We start from the raw sequence: 27,760 nt of genomic DNA on the forward strand, positions 1-27,760 counted from the left end.
CCAAGTGCTTAAATAGATTTACTGCACCCCCACGCTGCGGACGGTGGCTTCCTGTCCTCGGGCCTCACCGGGAGCTTAGCAGCCCATCTGCTGCAGCCGCGTCTGCAGAGAGAAAACAGGCAGGAGTAGCAAGTCCAGGGCGGCGAGGGGCAGAGGTCGCCCACCAGAGGACCTGCTGCCATCAGCCGTGTGGGACCAGCATCCCGCAGACGACGTCACAGCCGTGGAGGCGGGAAGAGAGACAACAGTAACATAAAATCAGGCCAAAGGAAGATGGCTGGCCGCAGAGTCCTGGCTTCCAGCCTCCCCACTCACTGAGACGCAGGCGCCACACACCCCCTGGCCACTCCGAGAGACCCCCAGGGGGGCAGGGGTGGGACAGAGAACACGGAGACCAACGCGTGGAGAATGGCTGTCACACAGGCGACACAAGATCTAGAGGCCTGAGGAGGGGTCTCAGCTGGCCCAGGACCAGCCGTGGTGACGGTCGCAGTCGGGGCCCTCGCCCCCTGGGTGGTGCGCCCCCCAGCCGGCGTCTGTGCCCCCACAACGGCATCACAGGCCCCCACGGCCCCCAGGGGGACACTCTTCAAGCAGAAGCGACAGCTCCCATGAGCTCCCATGCACGCACAGCACTGAAGTGGAAGTCTCCGGAAGGACCACCTCCTGACAGGTTCCCTGTCCCCCAGTCCCAGTTTGTGGAGACCATGTCCTGGCGACGGGCTCAATCCAGAGGGTGCCGGGAGCAGAGCTGCGGACATGTCCATTCCCGAGGGGCTGGCGTGGCTCACGTGGGCAAGAACGGAGTCCCATTGGAGGAGAGCGCTGGGTCAGGTGGGACAGGGCAGCCCGGTCACAGGTCAGAGGTCAGAGGTCCTGCCGTGCAGGTGGCCACAGGGCTTTCTCCCAACAACCAGAACCAATGGCAGGCACCACGGTCCTGGCACCGAGGCAGCAGTCACACACGAGCAAGCGGGTGGGACTCCAGTGAATGTGCCCAGCGAGGGAGGCTGGATGCTCCCCAAACCGCTCAGCCCACCCTGTGTGTCCACTGCCCCACCCCCGCCTCCCCCAGCACAAGTACAAGCAGAGCTACAGGTCAGCAGCGAGCGAGCGAGCAGGGAGTAGGAGGCCAGCAGGGCCGGCACTGCCTGTGGGGACGACCCCTGCTGGCCAGCACTCCCCTGGGCACAGCCCCGCCCTGCTCTGGAACAGTCTTGAGATGCAGGGCGGGGCCAGGCCGCCCTCTCCTGGGCACTGGGCACTAGAACTGCACAGCCCCTGGGGAGATGTTGAACATGGCCGGGTCGAACCTCTGGCCGCGGAAGGGAGAGCCTTCTGCGTCCCACCCCTTCTTCAGCATCTCGTGGACTTTCTACAACAGAAAACAGACAGGGGGTTAGCCAGGCCCACACGTACCCGGCAGGATGCTGCTCTGCTGGTGCCTCCAGAGGACCCACGGGTGGCTGCACCCTCCGCGAGGCCATGCTCCCCACACGCAGCTCCTGCTCCCTCGGGTCGCCCGCAGAGCGCATCTGTCCTCCCAGTGCCGGGGCTGCCTGTCCCCTGCAGTCCGTCCAGATGCCAGGGGCCTGAGGGCTGTCGCCCACGGGGCAGACTGAGGTGCAGGGGGTCCCTGCTCCCTTTTCTGAGGCAGCTGGTGGCATCAAGGACTGCACCTTCAGATAATCCGGGTGACCCAGGCCGTGACTTGGCCCGTCCAGGAGGCCCAGTGTCCAGGGCGGCAGCAGGCCAGGCCATGTGGCTGGGCCAGGGGACCGTGGGATGCTGTGCCTGAGAGGGAGGCGTCTCCCTAGGAACACAGTGGGCTTGTGACTGGAGATGTGAAGAGGCGTCAGGGCCACAGGGTGGCATGGACACACAGTGAGCACGGCCGCCGCAGGGACAGACCAGCCCCACCCACGGTGGCTCCCTGCCAGCGGCAGCAGGGGCATCTGTCCCCCTGCACCCCTTCCTCCAGCTCCTGCCGTCCTCTGGGGCCTCCCGCGGGCTCTGTACCCCACCTGAGTCACCACGGCCCCGAGACGCCCACCCTGTACCATCTCCAGCAAAGGACCCAGGGCTGATGGACCTGGCCACCCAGGAGCAGGCTGGCCGGGCAAGGGGTCACCCTGGGTCCTGCCTCGTGCACGGCTAGCCCTGGGCTCCTGTGTCCCCTCAGACCAGCGTGCGGGTCCCTGCCCCCCAACCACAGCAGCCCCTCCCAAGCTCATCATCATGTCCTTCCTGACAGGCCATCTGTCCCTAGGCCTGTCATTGGAGACCCTGCTGCTCCTGCTCCCCATGTGGCCTCACGACTCAGGGTCTGCCCACCTCCAGGTGGGGACAGCAGCACCCCAACAGCAGCACAAGGCCTACCCCGCGGGGCCAGCAACGGGGCGGCTCCACATCCAGTGGCCACAGGGCACCTGGGTGAGAACTGCTGCCCCAGGGAGAGAGGTGAGCTCAGCGCTGACAGCCAAAGGCCACCATCCACAGACACGGCCAGCAGATGCCACGACCCTCCCTAACGGGCAACCTCAGCCCCAGCCCTGCCTTCAGCCCTGGCAGGTCAGAGCCAGACCTGCGGGGGGAGGACAGAGGCCAGACCAGCTCCAGGTACAGCCCCACCCCTGCTGCTGAGCCACCTGTGAACTCGGGGGCACTACGAAGACTCAGGGCGTTACAGAGTCTAACCCGGGCAGCCCCGCCCCTCCTGTGCACGGTAAGGGCACAGCGGACAGACGGACAGACAAACCAACAGGCCACGGGAGGGGGCCCCAGGCGCTCCCCAAAGCAGTCAGGGCCCTGGACACCCACAGGACCCCAAGGACATGAACGGCACTGGGGGAGGGGCCTGGGTTTGACACCCGCCCACACTGCACTGCAGCCACCACCCGTGCTGCTCGCAGCTACATGGGCCTGAGAAAAGCAACCCTTCCCTCCAAACCCACTCGGGATCATCAGAGCAGGAGGGAGAGTGTGCAGACGTCCGTGACCCACAACCTCTCGTCCTGTGGTCTGCCGCCCGCAGCCGGCCACGGTCGGAAAGCGCAAGTGGGCCGGTCCGCGAGTAAACAGCCCGTGTCTGAGGCTGCTCTGAGGAGCGTGGTCCTGCTGCGCCCAGGACGGGACCCGCCCCTCCGTCCTGCGTCCCCACACTGTGGGCACTGCTGCACGTGAGTGACCAGCAGCCGACTCGGGCATCAGACCGACTGTGATGTTGCAACGTCACCGTGCTCTTGTCCAGGTCACCCGGATGGTCCTACCTGGCGCCCCAAGTGCAAGGGTGGTCAGGCTGGTGCTCAGGGGCGCCGGCGTGGACCCAGAAAGTACGCCTGTAGTGGGAGGGGCCCGTGGGGGAGAAAGCAGCACAGGAGGCTCGGCACTGCCCGTGGGCCCAGGCACCCACTTGGGCTACTGGACCATGTCCCGTGGATGAGGGGACGACCTAGTTCCTCCATCCCTCTAACCCCCGGGCTCTGTGCTAATTCCCTGCTGCCTCCCCACAGCCTCAGGCCAGGCAGGCGCATCTGCCCCTAACGACTGAGACAGGGCTGGAAGGACTTCCTGCCACCCGTCCTGCGGCCAGGCTGGGCCTGGCAACCCCCTCAGGCTCATGCAGAGCTGGGACACGCGCTGTGACTGGGTCTGTGTGGACGGGCGTGTCTCCACCCTGCCACCTGAGCTCTGTGTCCGAGCGGTGACCAGCTGACCAGACTGGAGCTGCCGGAGTCAGGACCCAGGGAGTAGCCCCACAGCAAGGTCCCCCACCCGCGTGGCCTCGCCGCCGTACCAGCTCGTGGCTCTGCGGCTTCCCCTGCAGCTTCTGGCGGTAGTCGAAGGTGAGCCTGTCCAGCACAGCGTGCTCCTCCTCGTCCACCGTGGCCATGGAGCGCTCCTTGTTGATCTGCTCGATGTCGATCTGTTCCTCGCCCTCCAGCACGGCGCTCCACCAGTACTCGCCCACCTTGTTCAGGCTCACCTGCCACAGGGGAGACGGCTCAGAGTGGGCACGGGGGCGCCGTCCGGGCTCTGGGGTCCCTGTCCCCGGTCCTCACAGAGGGCACCGCTCTGTCACTGCTCCCCCCTGGGCCCCAGGACCCTGCCCACTCTGGTCTGAGAGGATGCTCCCATGAGCTCCAAGCCACCTACCACCCACCTGCGTCCCCACCAGTCACAGCGTCCCTGCAGGCCACCTGCACCCGAGATGACCGCTCCTGCTCCTGCCAGCTGGGGCCCCGGGGCCCAACGCCGACCCCATGTGGGCTTCCCCCGACGCCCAGCACCCTGACCCCTCGTGCCTGGCCAGACCCCTCCTTCCCCTTGATCACCACATACGACTCACCCACAGTCAAGGAAAGCACCCCAACCCAGCCCCACAGCACCGCCCAGGGACACGGCTCAGGGACACGGCTCGGGGACGTGAGAGGGCAGGGCTGGGGCAGTACCATGGGAGCAAGAGCAGGACATCAAGGCCGGGCTGAGGTGGGCACCGAGGGCACCCTCTCAGGCCCCACAGGCCAGGCTGTCCCTCCCTCACACTGTCCTCTCCCATGGGGTAAGGCCCCCCTCACCCCCAGGGCAGGGTGGGAGCAGTCACTCAGGAAGGGTTCAGGACACAGTGGGCCCCGAGCCAACCACACTCAGCGGACACCGCGGGGACACCGTGCCAGGCTGAACGACACAGAGGTGGCACCGAGAGGACACAGGAGAAATGTTCTTGCCGTGGAGAGAGAGGCTCGGGTCTGAAAACGACTTGCTGGACAGAGCCGTCCGACGGTGTGGCAGCCGGCTTGGGCTTTCTCGGACACACCATTTTGCTGAGGTCGGGTGCGTGGGGCACAGTGGGCGCTCAGCAGGTGTCACTCACGCGGGCGCAAGCATGCGGCCTCCACGGCTGCCCACAGCTCGTGTCCAGAGTGCCTGGTGCCCAGGGAGCCACACACGGGTCGTGCACCCACGGCTGCACCACCACCCTCCTTCCTTGAGGGCGGTGCCTGGCATCCCACCCGGTGAGGCCTGTCTGACTGCTCCTGCCGGGTGTCGGAGTGTCTGGGTGGCTCGGTCACGGCCCCGGGGGCTGCCTGTCACCCCAAGGGACTGTCCCAGGGGGTGTACAGTGACATGTCCTTGGGGTTTTAACTCTCACTCTCTCAGCGACCAATGCTGCTGGACACCCCTGCATGCGCTCCTTTGCAGTTTTTAGAAAGCACGTTATTTGGCGTAATTTCACACTTCTCAGTCGGTGGACTTGTTCAAGTACAAACACCCCTGTCCCAGATCAGCGCGTGCGTCTGGGACACACACCACAAAGTGTCCCGCGTCCCCTCTTCTGCGTCACCGTGGCCGGCACCTCTCACATCTCAGTGCAGTTCCTGCCCCGAGGACACAACGTGTTTAACAACCTGTTTGTCGTCCCTCCCCCGTGGGACCCAGCCGAGGCCCCTATGTCTGTGTCCCCGTTCTTCCAGAACGTGCTATGGCTTCTGTCCTCAGTGGTTTCCTTTTGACAGACTGTTCCTCATGTGGCATCTGCCTGGTGCTTTCTCCTGACGCCAGGCAGGAAGTGCGCCCACATGACACCTCGCAGGTCACGACGCACCCCTACCCGTGTCCCCCCTGCAGGCATGGACGGCAGGTGGCTGCATCACAGGGCTTTCTTGCCTGATGCCACCTGCCCCACAACAGGGACAATGGGCAGAGCGTCCCCTCGGCACCCGCGCCAGAGGCCCAGCATCTCACAGGCTCTCGCTCCCTCAGTGCCAGCCTGGCTGGGTGGGACCAGGGGACGTGCCCCTTGTTTCTGCGGCCACCTGGCCCCAGAGCTGGAACTGTGTCGCTGGGAACCCCCAGGTTGCTGGCTGAGCAGGGCTCCCAGGGCGGCGTCCTCGCAGACACCCTGAGCCCAATGCGCCGATGCTCACAGCAGCACCTCCCCGCGCCGGGGCCTCACCCACGTCCCCTCCTCCCCTCCTACTCGCACACCAGCTTCTACTCCAGGAGGTGGTGTGCCCGGCGACTCGGACAAAGCCTTGCACAGCTGCCCCTGGGTCACGCCTGGGCCAAGGAGACACACGAAAGGGTCTGGGGTGACGACAGATGACAGGGCACAACCAGGGGGCTTGCCTGGCTCAGGCCACTTCTGCAGGAGGGTGTGCCTCTCAGCCACTGGCCCCTCGGGACTCATCGGGGCAGCACCGTCACAGGCCGGCCCCAGGGTTTGAAACCACGGCATGCGCAGAGTCAGGAAGGCAGGACGGGGAGCAGCCGCTCCGTCTACAGCAAGTGCCGCCTTCCTCCTGTCTCCAGGTGGCTCCGCCCCGTTCTTGTGACTCCAAACTTCCCCTCTCCCTGCAGGTCCCGGGCCCCGGGATGACGCCCTGGTCAGGCCACCCCAAAAAGCACAAGGGTCTGAGGAGCGAGCACTGAGGCCAGGGGCCGCATCCAGCCCAGGACTAATGCCCACCGCAGGCTTCACTCGCCAACACGCTGACACGGCCAACCTGTCTGGGGACACGGGGACAGGCGGTCTGCTCCTCGCCTCCCAGGGCCGGCCACCAGTGGGGGCGGGGCCGGTGACTCCCCCACAGGAACGGACGTCCTCACCCGGAAGCCATCAGGGGATGTGGGGCACAGGCAAGTCAGCAAAGGTGGAGAGCGACCGGGGCCAGGGCTGGCAGGAACAGGGCCTCCTCGGGGGCAGCCCTCGACCAACGGCCGAGGATTCGTCAGCTGTCACCCTGCTTTCGAGGGCTGTGACGTGGAAGCAACCTGACTGTGCCCTCTAACAGGCGAGGGGTACCGCCTGTCAACAGCACGCACAGCCCCCAGACAGACTTCGCCCGGGACGGCACGGGGGCCGGGCCGTCAAATGCGCCACGGCCCAGCGTCCTGCAGCACCTGGGGCAGTGAGCCGGCAGCCTCGCGTGGAGGGGCACGAGGACGCCGATGTGGGGCCTGGAGAGCGCAGCCAGGGGGGCTCCATGGCCAAGCAGGCGCCCGGGGAACCAAGCAGCCTCGTTAACATTCCCGCATGTGGGAGGGGGGAGGCAGAAACTGTCATCGGTTTTAGCTGCCGCCCCCACCTGGCGGGCTGACGCGGGCCCATGGCTCCAGAGGCGGGTGCCTGGGGGGGAGGGGGGGGCGGCCTCGATCGGGTGCCAGGAGGGCACAGGCTCCCTGGAGCCGCCACCATCTCGTCCCCACAGGCCCCGCAGTGCCGGAGCCACCACTGCAGAGCTCTGCGGCATTCGGGGCTTCAGACGACGTTTCTCTGGCAGCCTCTGGAGGTTCCGGGGGATGGGAGTATGGCCCCGAGTCACCACTGCTCCGGCTCCCGCGTCTGTGTCTTCTCTGCTGCCTCCAATCTCCCTCTTCCTCCCCTCTGAGGACACCCGTCACTGGACGACCCAGGACGACCTCTCCACCTCAGGACCCTCACCACATCTGCAAACACCCTGTCCCCAAGTGTCCCCACTGGTCCCGGGGTCTGGTGCAGACACTTGGGGCCCTTTTCCTCCTAACTCACCCCAGGACCTGGCGCTGAGTAAGGTACTTGGGACCAACCAACCAAGGACGAGGGGGAGGCCCTGTACGGCACCAGCGAGGACCCAAGCCAGGCCTGGCCACCTCGGCGGCACTAGCACCCTCCACCGCCAGAAGCTGAGGGAGTGGGCCCCACTCCTTGTCACAAACCTCCGACACCCACCCAGGTCTTTGCACATCAAAGCGACGAGCCCATGAGCCTCCGGCCATCCAGGTGGGTGACCCCACATGCCCCCATTGCGGGACCAGATCAGGGACACGTCTTGACCCTGCAGCTCCCGGGGGCGGGCGAGGACTCGGGAGCTGCACCACACTCACCAGCACGCACTTGCCAGGCTCCAGGCTCCACAGGGAGCTCTCAGTGTTGACCTTGTGAGTGAACTTCCCCTCCATGAGGACCCGCTCCCCCTGGCCTTCCAGCACGGCCACCCGGATGGAGCTGCTGCTGAGGGCCACTGAGACCTGCATGGAGAGAAGAGAAGCGTTTCCTGTGTGCAGGCCAGACCGGCCACCCAAGACAGGCAGGGACGACAGAGCGAGACGCCAGATGTCCTCAGGTCACCAGGATCCTGCGCGAGATAATCTCAGCAACTGACCGACCCCTGAAGCAGCCGGCATGCGATCACCCCCCAGTAAGAGCGAGACCTGCAGACACGAGGAAGGGGACGTGGGTTAGGGGACACGGGAATGGCTCTCTCTGCACAGGCTCTGCTCTCACGGGAACTGACACCATGGTGGGCAGTGGTCAGTGACTCACCTCCCATCCTGCTGCGTGGACACCTGCCAGGAGGGCTGCTTGCCCAACTGCCTCTCCCGCACACTGCTGGCTGCCTCTGAGGCTTGGCCCAGCCGCCACCAGGGCAGCGGGCTGGGGGCTCAGCTCCATCCCTTCCTCTGGGTCCCACGTGGACCCAGCCCGAGTAGCGGGTCACCAGGTCAATAACAGGAAGAGGAAGGGACCCAGGACTCCTGTCTCTATCTGGGCCTTCCCGGCAGCCCTCCCGTCCCTGTCACCACACGAAGGGCTTACAGAAAGCTGGAAAAGGAGCCTCGCAATCACAGAATTTCCGACCTAGAGTCCACACTGGTCAGTCGCTCCAGATTCTGCCACTGATGGAGTTAAGTGTCCATGAACAACAGGTAGAGACAGGGAGACTGCGTCCTGAGCTTTGACGTGAGGGAGATGAGGGGACAAGCGTGTGGCCCAAAGGGGCCATGTCACCATGTGCACTCAGGCTGGGGTTGCGCCGCAGCCGCTGGGAGGAGTGCCTGAGGTCACGCTGTGCCTGTCCTGCCCCCAGAGCTTGCTCACTTGGACAGACAGGCCCCCAGGGGCCACACAGGATGCGTTGTCTCAGGCTGTCGTCTGACGCGAAGCACCAGGGGCGACCAGACGGCAGGGGGAGCCCCAGGAGCTCCCATCCCAGAGTCACCCTGGGAACTGCAGCCATCTCCCAACCCTGTGACCCAGGGAGACAACAGGGACGACGCAGGAAGAGAGGAGCCGCAGCTGAGCGGGGGAAGCAGGGGAAGCGGGAGGCTGGGACCCAGGAAGCCGGTGAGGGCAGTGGCAGTCCGCCCATGGGAGCCTCCGCCGCACAGACCTCTGCCAGCAGTCGGCGGGTGCAGGTGTGGGAGGACTGCCGGGCTGGGGAAGGGACAGGTACCCACCGTCGGCCACAGCGGGGAGGGGCAGCGCTGAGCCCCCGAGTGACCCCGGCCCGCTTGCGGAGGAGGGGCAGGACACGCTCTGCAGTGAAAACCCCACGGGGAGCTGAAGCCTCGTCTGAGGAAGCCAGCGCCACGCAGACGGACTCAGGTGCAGAGCACAGAACAAGCGCAGAGCTAATTAGGAAGGAGGTTCTCCAAAACGTTTCCTATTTATGTCTTTAGCAAGGTCTGAGAAGATGTTGCTTCATAGAACGAGAACAAAACATGAAAATAGAATTAGACAAAAAAAGAGCACTCAGAATTAAAATGCTGTGGCCAAAATAAAATTCTCGACGGAGCGACGGGAAGACAAAGCAGTGAGGCGGAGACAGGGCAGCTCCGGGACAGGCGCGAGACAGTCTGCAGAGCACAGGAAAAACACGCCTCGGGTCGGAAGGGCCCGCTGAGCGCTGAGCAGAAGGGATGGAGCGGACTCCCACACGCACGCGCAGGCCCACGCCCTGATTTCTGAAAAGACCCCAACAGCTCAAGGAGGAGGGAAGACAAGTCTACCCACCAAGCTGCACAGCCAGGTGCCTGAGACCGCTGACCTGGTGGGAGAAGACGAGGAGCAAAGTCCCCGACCCTCTGGGGGTGACCGTTTCGGGTGGAACCTCCATGTGCACCCACACATGGAGAGGGAACGAGGGAAAGGTCACAGCCACCACACGCTGAGACGCTCGGCACCCTGTGCTCGCCACGGGGCACTCTGAGAAAGTTCTGAGGATGGAAACCGGCCCAGAGGAGGGTTCCGGGCGCAGGGGCCATGGCACAAATCCCAGGCACGAGGGGAGCACGTCCCGCCTCCGACACCTGGGGGGAGCCCGGAGCTGACAACACTGCGCTGCGTGAGCAAAGGCTGAGAGACCCTGAACGCTCTCGTCACGAGAGGAAAACCGCCACTGACAGTGTGGCGGTCACTTCCTGGCACAGACCCCCGCCCCCACACCACACTGCGCGCCCACAACCACGCCACATCACCAGTTCACCGCACCGCAGGGAGGCGGGGACTGGAGGAGGACCAGGAGGGACACAGAGGCGCAGAGGCGGCTCCAGGTGAGACGCGCCGCAGACGAGCAAGCCCAAGGTGCAGCCGGGCGGAGGGGCTTCCCAGAAGGATCTTCAGGGAGACAATGACTGCCAGACACCACAGCACTGTCGGGGGTCTGGGTGGCTCTGAGGTTGTTTTTAACCAGAGAAAAAGAAAGGCAGCAAGAAACTCCAGGAAAACAAACCAACTGAACCAGAAACTCCTGACCCAAAGCGATGTCAGTGCAGGTGGCGGAGGGAGGGCCCCGGAAAGAGCAGCAGAACCCCGCAAAACGGTCGACCGCCCACTTTTCCTGAGCTTTGGAAACTCGGCCAAGGCCTGCAGAAACGCAGGGAGCGTCCATGCGAGAACCTGGGCTACAGCAGTGAGCTGGACGCTGGACCCGCCCCATCCATCCGTCCATCAGCCCCTCAGCAGCCCCAGGCCTGGTGCAACCTGGCAGCCACCAGAGGGCGCGTGTGACACAGAGCTCTGCAAGCTTTACCCCAAAGGGCTGTGGTCCCCTGACCAGTGGGACAGGCCAGGCAGCCCCACCTGCAACACTGTTCTCAACCACACCCGGGAAAGCCTCTTCCACAGGGCTGGGTCTGGGGCCACGGGCTGGGGCGGGGCGCAGTGACCCAGCTGTAGTTGCGGCAGGCGAGCGGCAAGGCCCGCGCCCGGAACCTCGCCGTGACCCCCGAGGCCGGGGCAGGGGCACAGCCACACAGAAGGCAGAGGCAGGAGCGAGCGCCTGCGTTGCAAGCTTTCTGTGCCTCGGAACGGGTGGGCTCGTGTGTCCAAAAAGACTTCTACGTGCAAAAGCGCGGCCTGGCAGTCCTTCCCCATCACAAACTCTCTGCAGTGGGGTCTCCCTGCACGTCCCTAAATGCACCCAGCAGCCTCGCCCCCATGCAGGACGTGCCCTGAGGCTGGGGTGCTGTTCCAGAAGATTCCCGTGGGCACTGAGGGCGGGCAGCAGGGCCTCCCCAGTCAGCAAGGACCACCCACGTGTCCCAGAGGAAGAACGGGAGGAGGAAATGAACCCGCCTGTCCTGCAGGGTCATCCAGTCTCCAAGCGCAGGGGCGAGGCCAGGCCTCAGGGTCTGCCCCCCCAGAACGTGAGAGGCATGGCCGAAACCTTCCACGGTGGGTCTTCCAGCACTGACACCCTAGGAGCCCAGAACCGGCAGGTCTGTAGCCAGACTGGCGGGCGTTGCGGCGGCCATGGCTATGCTGAGGAAAGAAAGCTGAGTGGATGAAGCAAAGGCTAAAAACCACAGCCTTGTCCTGAGAAGTTTTTCTCCAGATTTACCAGCGAGATGATGAAAGACAGGCTGCCTGCACGCAAGAACACCTGCACTCCCCTCATCTGTCCCCACAGCACCCGAGAGGCAGGCCCGACCCTACAGGGGCCTGTGGGGACGAAGGGGGCGAGGCACTGACACCCGGCTCTGAGATGCAGCCGCACCCACCCCTGAGCTGCTGCGGTCCCCACCACCAGCACGTGGCACCTGGTAGGTGCAGGGACAAAACCAAAAATAAACACTGGGGACAGCTCACTGTGACAGGTCCCTCAGGGGACAGCTGCAAAGGAGTCAGTCCAAAGAGAACGTTGGCAGCTCAGGAAAACCCTTAGATCAGCAAAAGCCAAGAGCTGAAAATAAACTCACCCCCAGGTTTTAAGTGAGGCCGGGCTAAAACTTATGTCACAGAGAAGCGGAGAGACCACGGCTTTCTAAAAGGAGGGCAGTGATGACGATGCCGTGGGAAAGACCACCAGTGGGGAGCAGTGGAGAAACAAGACGAGCATAAGCCAGGCCAGTGGGCGCCCCTCGGGGCACCAGGAGCACGGCCACCTGGCCGGAGAGGCCCGGGCGTGGGGCCAGCAAGGGGCCTGCGGTGGGGCGCCAGGACGGGCGGGAAGGCCGAGACTGCCCAGACACTCAGACCAGCAGGCGCTGGTGCCGCTTCGCATGGTGTTCGTCCCAGAACCCCCCTGCAGCTCCGCCTGAGTCTCCTGTGTGTGGGCCTGTGTCCCGCAGCCACAGGGCCCACTGCAGAGGGAGGGGGTGCACACCTCGGACGCAGACCCCCAGAGGGAACCGGCCACCCCTGTCCAACCTCGTTTGGGAAGCACACTGCTCAGGACAAGCCCGCGTCCACCTAGACAGCTAGGCCTTGGGGTCTCCTCCGTGACACTCGGATGCATCTCACACTCTGCGGGGCTCACGAAGGCTGAGACATCAGCGGAACCCCTGCCCTGAGGACCACGATCAGCAGCAGCCAGTTCTCCAGGTCGCACAAGGGTGTCAGCCGGCCGAGCTCGCTGCTGCCTGCCACCCACTCAAGCTCAGTGACCTGGGGGCCTCCCTCAAGCCGAGCATGGGACAGCCCCCCGGCTGCAGCTTCCCGCTTGGGGCGGCCCTGCAGCCCCTCCTGGACTCAGGCTGCTCTGCCCCGGGACCAGCTCGCCCGCCTCCACAGCCGCCTGGCCCCGCCGTGTGGCATCCTCTGTGGGAGTGAGAACACTGCACTTCAAACACAAAGCGTACAGGACAGCGGTGGGGGAGGCGGGTCTCCACCAGCCTGGACCTGCTGAGCAGGCAGGTGCGGGCGCCTGCGGCTGAGGGGTCAGACCAGCCTGCGGCCCAAGCCCTGGGCCCCGGGTCTGAAGAGCCCTGCTTACCTGCCTGCCCTTCAGTACGTGCGCGGGCACCGGCACCTTGAGCTCCAGGTCGGTGTAGTCCTGGGACCAGGTGTAGTTCTCGCGAACAGCCCCGTTGTAGCTGTCGGGGTTTCTCTGGAACTGCTCCTGCCTCCTGAGGAAGAACCAAAGTCAGACGGCAGCCCTCAGCACGCCCGGCACCATTGCCCCGGCGTTTCCTTTCAAAAACCCGGCGTCAGTCACCGCACCGACACCTGGTGCCACGGGCTGGCATTGGCCGCTGGTCGACCCTCGTGAGGCCGCCGCCCCGACAGGACCGGCCCCGCAGCCAGTGCCACCCAGACCTCAGAGCGAGGGCACGGGGCACCATGAGGAGGGTCCAGGCCCAGGCGGGCAAGTGCGTGCAGCAGGGAGAACACTGTGCCCAGCGGACAGAAACGTGGCGTCTTTTGGGGCCGTGAAGCCGTAAAACCGAGCCCACCACCACCTGTGCTGAGTGGAGCGCAGCTCCATCTGGACGTCAACAAACTGGTTCTGCAAAACCAGTGTCTCCGGAAGCCACGCCCCTGTGCTGCAGGGGGCGCTATGGGGGACAGGACAAGCAGTACCAGCCACAGGAACCTGAGTCTGGGCAGACACCTCCGGGGCGTGGGGTGGGAGGGTGGGCAGACGCCACCCGAGGGGCCTCGAACCCAGCCCGCCCCAGTCTGCCCACTGACTGCAGGGAGCAGCCCCTGCTCCCCCAAACCACAAACACACCACCAGCCACATCCAGAGTCTGAGGATCCCAGCGGACGAGGTTCCCAGTCTCTTCACAGGTTATCGGCACAGAATGAAAAGGAACAGAGAAATCGTTGTGGAGAGCGAGCCTCAGAGGACGCAGCAGCCACGCACGCCGCTGCGGAAAGCTGCTGCAGAAGGACAATCAGGGAACACCAAGCGGGCCTTGGAAGACCAGCAGGACCGTGAACCTGTACGCAGCACAAGTCACAGCAAGCCAGAGGACGGGTGAGAGGCCGTGGTTCCTGGGGCTTCTCCTCCTGGAAGCAAAGTCTGGCGCAGGGAGAGCACCAAGAACCAGGGACACAAGGCGGGGAGGCAGGGGAGGCTCTCTGTTAATTCTGAAATTTGTCCTGTTCCGGCCCCACACGGAGCAGGGACCTGCCAGGCCAGGCGCTCCGTCAGCGTCCCTCCCTGAGAGATGAACGGCTGGTCTCCAAGGACGCCTGGGCCAGACGCGTCCAGCAGCGCGGCAGGCTGCACCCAGCACCTGCGGGCTCTCCGAAGCTGGCAGTTTGACGCACATGGAACAGCGCCCCTGTGCGTCCGTGTCTACCGCCCACAGCGATGTGCTTCAGAGAAGTCCATGCCACTGCCCCTGCTTGCAGCCCCATTGGCTTCAGCTTACAAACGCCTCCTCCCGGGTTGCGGGCTGTCTTTGTGCTCCCTCCAAGATGCTGGGCTGTCCCTGCAACCCGGTGGCCCTGAGGTCAGGGTGGGAGTGCGTCATCTATGCCAAGAACAGCGGCTCCCGATTCTTTAATCTCCACTTTTGGAGGTCACTATGCCCTTTGCGGTCACCTTGGTGGCCTGTGCAGTCTCTTCTCCTGACCGGTCATGCCAGGGACTTATCTGAGTACAAAGAGGAAGTCCAGCGACGCAGCTGGCCCAGCTCCACCCAGAGACCACGCACCCCCGTCAGGAAGGTTCCGTCAACAAGAGACACCTGTGACAAGTACACTTAATATTTTGAAATTAACTTTGTCGCACAGTGAAAATGCCAGATGACTCTACACTCTCATAAACGCCTGGGAGGGTCGGACGGCGACGATGCGGGCCGTGGGACAGCTTCGACAGCCCGGTCGCACGGCGAGCCAACACAAGCACCCCCAATACCAACTGTAGGCTCTTCTAGTGAACTAAAAATGGAACTTCACTACAATTGAGACTTTTTCTTAAATCTCTGTTGTTTTAATGAGGGGAAGAGGCCTTCCGATGTTCTCCAAGTATATGAAAATGAGATACACATTTTAAACAAAAAGTAGGTCATCTGTTCCACAAATAAGTCCACTGAAGAATGCTGAATTCATGGTCTTTAACTGAGTTTTCTACTCCTAGTCATCCAAAATCAGAAAACTATTTCAATTCCCAGAAGACTTCTGAACTGAGCAATGAGCCCGGGAAAACCACACTCCCACCCAGGTACAGCCGCCCCAGGGGTGCCCAGCACTTGGCCACTCAAGCGAAGCCCAGATGCAGCCTGAGGCGGCTGGTGTGGTGACGCAGAAGCCACTGGCCCCGGCCGAGGACCGTGCCCTGCCCCGGGGCACCTGACTGGCCACCAGGTGACTCGCTCAGCTTACACAGGGCCCTTGAAGCGGCAAAGGCCCAGCCCCACACAGTCCTGGCAGGACCCCCACACCACCGTCACTCTAAAACACCCCCTTACGTCACACTTCCAATTTGCAAGTTCTGGCCTGACAGCCCCTCTGCGAGGCTGTCCCTCTGGGGTGACACCGTCCCTCGCGAGGTGGGCGACAGGCTGCAGTCTTAGCAGCCGGTCCTGCAGTCGTTTCTGGGGTGCTGCAGGCACAGGGAGTGGGAGGGGGGCCCAGAGCCACCCGGGCTGTGCTTCTGCCGCTGACATCAGACACTGAAACGTCCTTGACAAGTGACATTCGAGTCCTGCTTCAGGTAACCAGGGTTTGAGGAATAAAAAGTTCTGCACCCAAGGAGACAGATCATTAATAAAAGCAGAAGTGGGAGAAGTGGGGAAGGAGGCAGCTTGGGGAGGACACGGGAGGGGTGGGGGCCTTCCCGGGCCCAGGCAGGGAAGGTGTGGCCGGGGCATCGTCAGCACCCTTGTGTCCCCCGCCAATGCGCGGGGACAGCGTGGCGAGGAGACCAGGGAGCCAGGAGCCCAGGGACCCGGCTGGCCAGGCCAGAGGTGGGAGAAGGCGATTCTACCCGCAGGCCCTGGGGCCGAGTGCCAAGAGCTGGCTTTTCAAAGTGAGCCTGCCAGAGTGATGCCTGCCTTGCTCCGTTCTGGAGACACGTCGGACGGCGCGGTGTAGTACCTGCTCGGGGAGCCATTGGACCGTGGCGGCCGTCCACTGATGGGTGTCCCCCGCTGCTCGGGGCCCCAGGGCAAGAGGCCCGCAAACCTGACGTCTTCATCAGCTACCCCTCCAGATAAACTTGCACAGTTTTGGGATTTGGGTGTAAGTTGGGGCTCTGGGGGTCATCTATGAAAAAAACTTTTTTAGGTAAAATTACCTTTTAACAGTTTTAATCAACAACAAAACACCCACGATGGGAAGGGGAGCTCAGCCCCATGGACGCCAGAGTGCAGTGCTGGCCACAATGCACAAAACTGACCCTACACGTGAGAAGACACTGACCCTTAACACCTTCACGGGGAAATATCTTTCCTGCATCCAGGTAGAGAGGCGTTAACAAGGCACCTTCATCAGAGGGAATGACAGGTCGTCAAATCTGAGTTAAATTAACACGTCTGTACCGGGCAGCCCCACAGATGGAGTTCAGGGCCACAGGGAGGAGGGCATGTGGACACACGAATGACTTCTGCAAATCGGTGACGGGAACAGGAGTCGGCCAGGCCTACAGGACATGCAGAGGGAGCCCAGCTGCTGGAACTGCTGAGTCTGTCAGCCCCCTGCTGACCCACTGCAGCCACAGGGCTCACAGCACTGGACAGGGCGAGCTGGGGGACCCAGAGGGAGAGGGGAGCCTGGGAGCCATGGCCACACAGCACAGCTGTCCCTGGGGCACTGCCACCCTGCTCCGCAGTCACCTGAGCCCAGGCAAACGTGTGATGGCCCATGACCGTAGGGGCTGCCAGCCGCCAGCTGTGCAGGTGCGTCCTGAGCAGGTGGCTCGGGGTTTTCCTTGGGAAGACAGCTCAGGGTCATCCGTCACTCCCACACACAAACCTTCTGAGTGTGCGTGGCCCCTGCATCCACTCGACTGAGTAACATGGTCGGAGGTGGGACCGTTCCGCTAGACACGCCTCACGAGCGGCTGTGGAATCTCACACAAGCCTCCTGTGTCACCTGCTGTACAATAACCCGGAACAGATGTGCACACGCCGATTCCCAAACCCCCGCGACCGAGTCCTCGGGGAGAGTCCCAACACCCTGACTTTCCCCCACAGGAGGAGGCCCTCGCACAGGCTGCCATGTCCCCGCAGGCAGCTCCAGACCACAAGGGTGTCGGGTGAGACCCCACACCACTCTGCCCGCAGCCCTCGCCCAGCAGACCCCAGGCCTGTGTGCAACTCCCCTGAGCCTGGAGCCGAGCTCCGCACTGCAGGACCACACTCCCTGCCCAGGCCCACTCTGCTGTGGGAACGGGCTGCACTAAAAGCACATCGCCATCCTGAAAACCAAGGCCAGCGCCGTGTGGCTGAGGGGCCCTGCTCTGCAGCTGTCACCATGGGCGGTCAAGGCCAAGGCCACAGAATACTCCCTAAAACACAAGGCGAGAGGCTCTGTCCCAGTGGCCGGGGCTCAGGGCCATGGCTGCACAAGCCTGAGGGCAGTGGCGGGTCCTTTCTGAACACCCTGTGCCAGCCCAGGCCGCTGCAGCTCTGAGCTCCTCCCGAGACAGCTGCCCAGTGTGGGCAAGGGAGCAGCCCCTCAGCACCAGGGCAGGACCCCCTTTCCCCAGGCAGTGCTGTCCCCGCTGCCAGGCAAGCTGGCCCTCCTGGACAAACCGCCGAGCAGGAGCCGGCACTGACCGCCGCAGCCGCACTTTCCTGTCACCCCACTCCGCCCTCAAGCTAAGGGTCCTCATCCCCACCTCACACACAGCCGAGCAGCCCCGGAGGCAGAGCTCGAGGCAGGGCTCTGGCCCCAGAGCTCCGGCTCCGAGTCCATACCGCACACTTGTCACAGGGAGAGAAGGCTGAACTCGGGATGTGCAGGGAGGAGCAGGATGGGTTTGGAGATGGGCCCCAGGCAGGCCCGGAGCCAGGAGACCAGTGGCAACCGCTGGTGCTCGGGTCCCGGTTCCAACCAGTCAGGGACAGGCTGGGTGAGAGAGGACGGCCGCAGGGCTGGGCTCGGGAAAGGGCGAAGACGGCGGCACGGGACAGGTCCCCGTGGAGGGGCGCCCTGGGCAACAAATCGAGGGCAGTGGGTCGAGCTGGAGCAAGCACCCGCGGGGACGCACAGGCACATGCATCGTGTGGACACGGAGTGTGGGAGCCCTTCCTCACGGCACAGTCCCAACGCGGAGGGAAGGGTGAACACAGCCTCCGCAGCAGGAGCTGCCCCCACAAGGGCCCCCGCCAGTGGAAACAATGTTTACAGAGTCTCAAAGTGCCTCCCCACTAGACACTCAGTAGTTTACAAAAGAGGAACCGTGACTCTTCGGCCACAGGAAACATCACACAAACCACATGCTGGGCAGTCCGCCAAGAAAAAAGTCAGGCCTCCGTGAGTGCCAAGACCACGAGGGACCAGGCCGAGGAGACGGGACCTAACACAGGGACGACGGGGGTCACACCTGCCCGGGGAGGAAGGGCTCTGGTAGCATGGGGTCCACGGCAGTCTGTGGTCACAGAGGGTCAACATCTGGGGACACTGGCAGTGGGGTGTCTGAGGGTTCTTTGTACTATTCTTGCAACTTCTTTTTTTTTGTAGACCTGGATTATCTAAAACTGGAAAGTGTTTTCAAAGAGCACAAAATAAACAGACCTGGGGAACTGTGAGTACCAATAGCCTCCTGGCTCGACCGCCCAGTTCCCCACTTCTCGGACGCCCTGCAGCCAAAGCCGCAGCCGAGCAAGCCGCAGCTATAGGTAAGGTTCTGAATATTAAAAAATGGGTATCGTTTATTCCTAAACGTTGTTGTTACTAAAATACGACAATAAATACTAAATAGCCTATGTTGTTAGAAATCTAAGGGAATCAACTGAGAGGCTCTCAGGTGCCCATGAGAGGGCGCTGGTGTGCAGGACGCACTGGCTGAAACCGCTGGGCTCTGCAGGGCTACGCACAGGACTTGGGTAAATCAGACATACCCTGTTCTTAGACGGAAAGGCTCGATGTACAGGCGTTAATTCCAGTTCAAAACATAAACTTAATGTATTCCCAATGAAAATTTCAACAGAATTTTCATATGGAAAAGCTAATTTCCAAGAAAAGCCTGGGGGAGGGGAAATGCAGGCTGGACTAAAGAATGGCCAACACAGAGACACACAACACAGACAGAGTAAAAGAAAAAATACAGGAACTCCCACTCCGCCGCTCAGAGTCCAGCAGACACAGTGACAGCATTCCGAACAAAGCCAGCAAGGCGAAGGTCAACAGCAGCCGGGAATAGGCCAGGGCCGCGGGCCGGCACCCAGGTGGGCCGGGCGCCCACGGTCACTGCCTGGCCACCACCCACCTGAATGACTCGGCCAGACCCCGTGACCCGGCAACCCCTGCGGGGGAAGCCGGCCAGCAGACAGTCACTCACGTGCTCTAGGAAACGCGCGCAGCACCCTCCCTGGGCATCCTGGTGAGGGCGCCAGACCGGGGCCAGCCCAGTCGGACTCCCCACGGGACTCCCCCAGGCGATGAGACAGCCACTCGGGTGGGGGCTGGGGGTCTCAAGGCTGTCGGGAGGTCCTGGCTTCAGTCAGAGTCCCCTGGAAAGCAGAGCTTCTCAGCTCCCAGGGGCCGCGCCCAGGCCAGTCAAAGGCAACGCCAAGGGCCAAAGCGATGGGCGGCCGCTCCTGTGTGAGCCGTGGCCCGGGGGCAGCGTGGGGAGGAGGGCCACAGGCAGACAGGCCCCTGCCACTGCTCCCCACACGTGCAGCGCAGCACGCACCACAGGAAAGTCAGGGACAAACGTGAAAACCTGCGCAAAGCACAAAGGTGTCGCAGAATAAGGGCCACGGTGCCCTGAGGGGCACTCATGCCCATTACTCACTCTCGTGACTCTGCCCTAAACGCCCAGCCAGCTCGCTACACCAGCCAGCAAAACGCAGGCGGCAACACCAGACACGCACCGGATGAACAAAGCCATTCCAAGGCCATGCAGGAGAACTAGAGGGTGAGCCACGGGCTCTGCACAGCTGCAGCTGTGTGTGCAGATTTCACAAACCTTTATCGCTCTTTCTCAGGCCGGATGTCTCAAGAAAACTAGACACTGAGGCGCTGATGAGTGACAGGAGGGCGGGGCCAGGCGGTAGCAATAGTGTGGGGTTAGCTGTGGCGGTCCATCTGCTCGCACTGGTGGCTAGATTCGACCTAAAACATCCTCTGTGCGGCACACGCTGTCTTCCAGCGGGGAGAGGCCCCGGCTGGTGCGCAGGGCGGCAGAAAGCATCCCCAGGACGCAGGTCGAGCAGCTTCGCACAGTCTCTCTGACGGCTCTGGAAATGCGGTTCTCCTCCTGGCGCCCGAGCGCCATCTCTCACCCAGGCCCAGCGCCAGGGCGATGATCCACTCTCAGTGCTACGTTTTTCTTTCATCTGCTTTTTTTTTTAAAGAATTCCATTTTGATTTATAAAGGCCAAAGCCAGAGAGGTCCAGCCATCCTAGATTTCTGTGGCATCCCCGCGCCGGCGACAGCGACACCTGCCGGCTGCAGGGTGTACTGCAGCACCTGCCCAGCTCGGGGCGCAGGTTAAGGGTCGGCAGGTCGGTGCCATGGTTGGGAGGGAGCACTCCCTCAGACGCCCCCTCGCGTGCCCAGCCTGGCTGGGCTCCAAGGAACAACACAGGGCGCTTTTCATGCCCTGGGCTGGCAGCTGGGGGGTGTAGCTCAAATTAAAGTGTCCTTCAAGTATCTCCCAAATCACCCCCAAATGCTACATACATGGTTTGTGTGTAAAAATCTACACGTTATTATTATAAATGAAAACATACTCTGCAGCCCTGGTCGGGTGGCTCTGTTGGCTAGAGCGTCATCCCCACAAGCCCAGGCTGTGGGTGTGATCCCTGGTCAGGGCACAGACAGGAACCAACCCGTGTTGCACCAGTATGTAGAACAGAAGACCTGTTTCCTTCTCTCTCACTCTCTCCCCACTACGAGTCAGTCAGTAAGCAATAAAAAAACAACAAAACAGCCCCGGCTGGTGTGGCTCAGTGGATTGAGCGCTGGCCTGTGAAACAAAGGGTTGATGGTTCGATTCCCAGTCAGGGCACATGCCTGGGTTGTGGGCCGGGCCAGGTCCCCAATAGGGGGCAAGCGAGAGGCAACCACACATTGATGTCTCTCTCCTTCTCTTTCTCCCTCCCTTCCACTCTGCCCAAAATAAATAAATAAAATCTTTTTTAAAAACCAACAAAACATTATACAAATGTATGACACCATTCTCTTAATGGAAATTTTGCTGATGTGAGTAATGCTGGAATAAATGAAGCAGAAGCGAGCAAGTGCACATTCAGTCTTCACTCTGGTGTCCATCGTTATTTTAGGGAAAGGCTCCTGGAAGAGGGGGGCACGGGCAGCCTTGCACGGTACCCGGGGCCCACCAAGGGCACAGCAGGTCCGCATTTCCACCACCCAGACCACAGGGGCCATGTGGAGCAGCTGAAGCTTCAGCGTGCCCACCGAGGCCACACCTCAAAAGCAGGGACGACCGGCCCAGTAGAGAAGGGTTCCAGACGTGCCCCCTGCAAGGCTTGACCACCGGCTTCTACAAGAGCGAGTAAGCGAACTGCCTGCAAGAACAAAACTCAACGGGCCTTAAAGGAAAAACTGAAATCCAGACACAAGTGGACATTCACAATGTGTAGCATCCAACGAAAAGTTACCAGGCGCGGGACGAGGCAGGGAAACGTGGCCCAAAACAGGAGACAATGCAGCCACCAGAAGCAAACCAAGAGATGACAGAGCTGATGGGGACATGAAACAGCTGTCAGACACACAGGACGATGCAGAGGGGACCCGAGGGTGGACAGTGAAGCCCCAGGAGCCCAAGGGAGCGCCCCCTGCAGGAAGCTGTGCAATGGCGGGTGGGGGGCCGTGGAACGCTGCAGCAGGTGGGAGTGCGTCTGAAGACAGGACCTCAGAGAGGGGAGACGACGGGGAAAGCCTGAAATTCAGAGACTCAAAACCTCCGGCAGCACGAACCCACAAGCACCACACAGGGGGAGCTCTGGCTGTGGCAGCTAATGAGGACGAGACTTGTCATGGCCGGCGCAGGGACCAGTCCCGTGCAGACACAACCACACACGCTTGACCCTCAGAAGCCCAGAGAGCCTCAAGAGACAGGGCGATGTCCTCAGCAAGGGGGGCCCACCAAGTGGCTCTGGGACAAGTGCAGCTGGCAGGCTCCTCCCAGCAACCATCCCGGGCCCTGCCTGTCGAGCTTCTTCAGGCAGGGAGTCCCCGGGATCCCTGCCCTGCGCCCAGCCCCCTGAAGACCCCAGGCCCCACTGCGCCCTTCCTCCACTGGAGCCCGATATGCACAACTCGCCGTCCCGCGTTGCGCGGCCTCACACACCCCACAACTGCTGCCTGAGCCCCCACAACACAGCTCTGCTGTCCCGCCATCCTCGCAGATGCGGCTGTCCCCTGCTCACCACAGCCCTCCTACCGGGGTGAGCGACATCCTGCCAAGCACCCCACAAACACGAGGAGCCTAGTAAATGCTGGACAGCTGCTGCCACCAAGTCAGAGCCACCCCACACCACCCACCCGCATGCCAGCAAAAAAGAAGGAGGTCTCACTTGGGAGGAGCCGGGGGTTCCCTCGAGGCCTGGGCAGCAGCCGTGTCGGAGCCCGGTGGCTCTGCGTCTTCCCGGGAGCCCAGGGCCGCCTCCTGCATGGCGCCCAGCTGGCCAGGAGGCTCCACAGGCCCATCCGCAGCTGTGGCCGTGGTGGAGTTGACCTCCACCTCCTGCACTGGGGCAGGGACTGGCTCCCGCTCCGCTGCCTCTGCTGCCGCTGCCGCCGCCTCCTCCTCTCTCCTCATTCTCTCCTCCAGCTCCTTCCTCCTCTCTTCATCGTCCTGACGGGCCATGCGGTCAAAGTTCTGGAACACCTGAGAGCAAACAGCGATGCAGCAGTGAGCCACAGACATGAAGCAACACCCACCAGGACACAGAGGAACAGCCCATGGGAGCAACACCCCCATCGCAGATGGCAACGCACTGGACTCGGCCGAGCTGCCTTCGAGAGCCCAGTAACAGGGGAGCTCCAGTTCCACAGAAGCGCCGCCTGACCAGCCCAGGCTCACACGGGCCCAGCGCTCCGTCTCAGGAGGCACAACCCATGATCTCGCCTGCCTCCGTCCTCCTGCCCCGTCTGTCAGCGAAGCAGACAGCACATTGCCGCGGGACTGAGCGAGGGGAAGGCACCGACGACTCTGGCAGCAGAGGGAAGGTGGAACCCAGCTGACCTTCCTGCTCCACAGCAGCAGCAGGCAGCTGCGGAATTCAGCCCCACGCACGCAGGGCAGGAGGAACCAGACACCACTGACAGCTCCCCCCCGCAGGGCTCCACCCGGTCTGACGGACCTACCCATGGGGGACAGTGGACAGGACAGGCAGCGGCACACACCCACTGGGCCGTGGGGGTGGGGGCTGCAATGCTCGTTTCCGGGAGAGCAAGCTGAAGACGGATCATGGAAAGAGGGGCCAGAATCAGACCTTCCACGAACGGCCCACCTCCCTCAGGAACCCCATTTTGGGGGGGCACGGTCCTGCGGGTGGGAGCAGCCTCACCCCTGCACTGCACACTGGGGAGCTGAAAGGTCTGGCCCACACAGTCACTGAAAGAGGTAGGCAGAGGAGAATGAAGTCCCAAAACCTGGAGACGACACCAGGCCCATTTCGACTGCAGACAGCCTGCCGGCACCCTCCAACACAACACTGACCCAAATGCTTGGCCCAGGGCTGTCCGCCCGACCTCCTGACGCCCCAGCTCGCCCTCCGAGCACCACGGAAAGTCGCCACAATAAGCCCTGACACGGGGCCTCTCCCTCACTCCAGAACTGCAGCACCGTGCGGCTGCACCAGCGTGACCTCCCAGCCACTTTCTCCCGAAGGTGACATGCCAGGACTGCCCGGGAGCTCAGGGAGGGACAGAAGGAGCAGGCTCTCCTGGCTGGGCTCCTGCACAGGCTGGTCAAAGACGCCAGGACACACGGACTGCCACCTGAAATGAGTGGCGTGTCAGGCCGTGCTGGCTCCTGTCCGAGCGCACGAGAAGGCCACGGAAAGGCAGGTGCCTTCCCCAGGGGGTCCTTCAAGCTGCTCCTCAGGCTGCGAGGCCTCAGAGGCGGGGGAAGGTTGGCGGAGTCTTACACCAGCCCCCAACCCCTCTGGAGAGCTTTCGAGTTCCAACCCTCCTGTCCAAACCCTCTTTGCCCGGAAGGTACCCCACCTCGGGTGCAGCATCCGTGGGAAGAGGTCTCCTGCCGTCGAGTCAAGGGCAAAGAGCAGGGTGGGGTCAGGAGGACCCCCTCCTTGGCGCTGTGCAGCACCAAGTCCCTCAGCCTGACTACACGCCTTTTATTCGTTACTGAAGTGCCGGGGACAGACGTGTCACGTTGGCGCATGCGACCCAGCGATGTGGCCTCTGTGCACCTCACAGTGACTGCATGACCGCTCTGGTGACCCGCTGTCACGTGAGGCTGGGTAGGAGCCGCTGTCTGCGATCGCAAATCCAACTCGCCCCAAACCAGGCCCCTTCCCCTAAATTCGAGGGGCAGTGCAGTTAATGCAGTGTTGCTTATTCCAGCCCCCCGAGTTTGAAACCTGCGGTTATCGGGTTCATCCTTCCCCTCCCTCGGCCCACTTTGTTAAATGGGTCACCAAGTCTTAACCTGGAAGGGTGCCTGGAACAGAGCAGGCGCTCTGTGAACTGATACCAGACAAATGAGTTACCTGTCAGTTACTCTGTAAAAAAACATGGGCACCAACCCACCGTTCGGGGTGTGTTAGGGTTACGTAAGGTGACATCTCGCCATGGTAACTAGGACGTCCCAGGTGGTCAGGAGCTGCACCCTTCTCCTCTTTTCTGCAAGCCACCATCACCCTAGGTACAGGGTTCCCACTCTGCTATCGAATGGATAAATCAGGGACCAGAAAGAGCTGGAATCACAAAAGTGGCGAGTTCAGTGGGATCCCCTCACCTTGCTGAACCTGCACCCTCACCTGCCATATAAAATTCGGTCGCAGCTAATTCACAGGGACAAGTATTGGGCCAGCCAAAAAGTTCGCTTAGTTTTTGCCGTATGATGGCTCCAGTACCACTTGGTTGTCTGTAACTTCATTCGAAACAACTTTGTTAGATTGTATTGTGACAGCTGTCATATCAGTATGCATTTTTTAAAAGCTTATAAAAATTGGTGAGTTTTTGAGCAGCCATTTTAGTATTGAAGGTAGAAAAAATACGCAACATTTTCGGCATATTATGCTTTAATATTTCAAGAAAGGTAAAAACTCAACTGAAATGCAAAAATTTGTGCAGTGCACGGAGAAGGTGACTGATCGAACATGTCAAAAGTGGTTTGCAAAGTTTCGTGCTGGAGTTTTCTCCCTGGACGATGCTCCGCGGTTGGGTGGACCAGGTGAAGTTGACAGCGATCAAACTGAGAACGCTCAACATTACACCACACAGGAGACAGTCAACATACCCAAAATATCCAAATCAGTACAGTTATTGGTGAAAATGAGAAACATGTCTTTTATTTTACGGCAAAAACCACACAGACTTTTTGCCATCCTAACATCAAACTGCCACAAGGGCCTACTGGGACCCCTCCCCCGGGGTGTCACTTGGGGACAGGATGAGGAACAGCCTTAAGCTCCCGCACTGAGACCCCACTCCACCCTCTGTATCCCCTTGGGCAGCTGAACCCCGCACACCTGTCTCTCCCGGCAGGCACCAACTGTAAAGTGCTGGGGAACCGTGGGAGGTGTCGCCAGCATTTCTAGCTTCCCAGGCTCCTGCAGGCTCAATGCTAGGCTGAGTGCCTGCTTTCAATCCCACTGCCGCCCTACCACCCACAAAACCTCTGGTTTCCAAACCCACTCCCTTCCCTGTCCTGTAAGGGGCCTTGCACAGTTCTCTGTTGTAAGGTGTTTTATCATCTCGACTGTAACAAGTGTCACGCAGAGGCCGAGACCTAAACATCCACTGAGGGTGGTAATACCTGCTACCTTTCAAGGCACTCTGACAGCTTGGTGAATGAGCAGGGACCGGACCTCAAAACACAATCGACTTAACCTGGGACAGCCAGACAGACGCTCCAACGCACCCTCTCTGACCTAGCACGTCACATCGAAAGCAAGGGGGCCGCACCCGTCAGTCCCCCGCCTCCCTGCCACCTCCTGCCCGCGACTCGGGGCCGCGCACGTCCGATTTTCCATCCCCGACCGGCAGCCCTGGCACTGCCGCGGGCGCTGCGCCACTTCTGACACCCAAGCGCCGCCGGCGTCACCGGGCTGCCGAGAGCCAGCCCTGCTCTCGCGGAGGAGCAACTCGATCCGCCGTAACCCGCGTCTCCCCGCACTCGCGGCGCCAGGAGACGGTCCGGGGAAGAGCCAAGGGGAACCTGAGGCCCGGGACGCAGGGAGGGACGGGGTCGAGATCGCGCGGGCCTGGGCTCCGGGAAATGGGGCTCCGGAAAGCGGGGTCCGGCGGCCCGGCCCGCGTCACCTGCAGCACCAGCGCCTGCGCGGCCCCCGGCGGGAAGCCCATGCGATCGGAGGGGTGGCGCAGCAGGCGGTAGAAGTCGGTCTTGCGGTAGAGGAAGCCGAAGAGCACGCGCAGGAAGTCCTGGACGTTGCCCACGTGCTGCAAGATGCCCAGCAGGGCCTGGTCGTACAGCTCGGCTGCCCCGGGCTCCATGGCGTCGCCGACCGGACTGGTGTTCGCTGTCTGCAGGCGCGGCCAGGACGCCGGCCCACGGCCACTTCCGGCGCGCCGCGGTAACGGCTCCGCCGCGGGCGGGCCCGGGAAACTTGGGTCCGCCCTCGCTGGGGCCCGCGGCCGGTCGTCGTCACTCCGGCGGCCTCGCCGCTGGCCCCGCCCCCTCCGCCCGCCGGCTTCCCCGGGCGGCCTCGCCGACGAGCGGACTTGAGCGGCTACTAGAAGCGGCTACTAGACTGCAGAGGGCCCGGTCCTGCGCGATTGAGGACTCCTCGTGGCCATGTTGGAAACGGGCGGAAGAGCGTGGGCGGCGGCGGCACGCGATCCGGGGTTGTCCCTTGGTCCGCGTCCGGAGCCCCTGTGTGCGCCGGTGGGTCAGAGGGAACAGGTGCGCGCGTCCCCCAGGGCGCTGCTTTGCCGTCGCCGCGGAGTGCGTGCCCGCGCACAGAGCGCGCGCCCACGCGTGTGCCCAGAGCTGCGTGGGTAAGCGCCCACGCGTGTGCCCAGAGCAGCGAGGATAAACAGACTGCGTACATCGTGTCGGGGAACGCGTCCGTGGGAAGGGATGCGCTGGCCAGCAGCAGAACCTCAGCGCTTGATCCTAAACGCCCACCGCTAAGAGAAGCCAGTCCGAAAAGGCTGCCATGCAATGTCACATTCGGAAAGGGCAAACTGTAGAAACTGGGACAGGCCGGCGATTGCCCGCGGTGGGTGTGAGGCAGGTTTGTTCGGTGGTATAGACAGCAAACCGAGGCAGGGAGAAGGAGGGTGACTCGTCTCACCCACTGACTCAACAGTCCCTCGCCTGGTGGCATAAGATTGCCAGGTGTTCCGGACATCATCAGAAATGCCATGCTGACATGGAAGAGGGGAGCCCTTACATCCTTCTGCTCTCTGGGGAGAAAAAGCCTTTGAGACTGTGTAGTCACCCCAAGGCCTGGAAGGGGAGTGGGGGGCGGTCC

General features: G+C 62.3%; 1 protein-coding gene across 1 annotated transcript; it reads right to left on the reverse strand.

Annotated features, from left to right (window-relative positions):
* On the reverse strand, positions 1-26,965 carry NUDCD3 (NudC domain containing 3). Its single transcript, XM_024562993.4, has 6 exons — positions 26,586-26,965; positions 22,649-22,962; positions 12,978-13,110; positions 7,867-8,010; positions 3,797-3,985; positions 1-1,375 (listed from the first exon to the last, which is right to left on the reverse strand). Exons 1-6 carry the CDS (start codon positions 26,775-26,777, stop codon positions 1,265-1,267), a joined length of 1,083 nt encoding a protein of 360 aa, XP_024418761.3. The 5' UTR covers positions 26,778-26,965; the 3' UTR covers positions 1-1,264.
* Between the last annotated feature and the right edge of the window lie 795 nt (positions 26,966-27,760).

The sequence above is a fragment of the Desmodus rotundus genome, chromosome 6 (assembly GCF_022682495.2).
Source record: "Desmodus rotundus isolate HL8 chromosome 6, HLdesRot8A.1, whole genome shotgun sequence".
In the NCBI taxonomy this organism is placed as follows: Eukaryota; Metazoa; Chordata; class Mammalia; order Chiroptera; family Phyllostomidae; genus Desmodus; species Desmodus rotundus.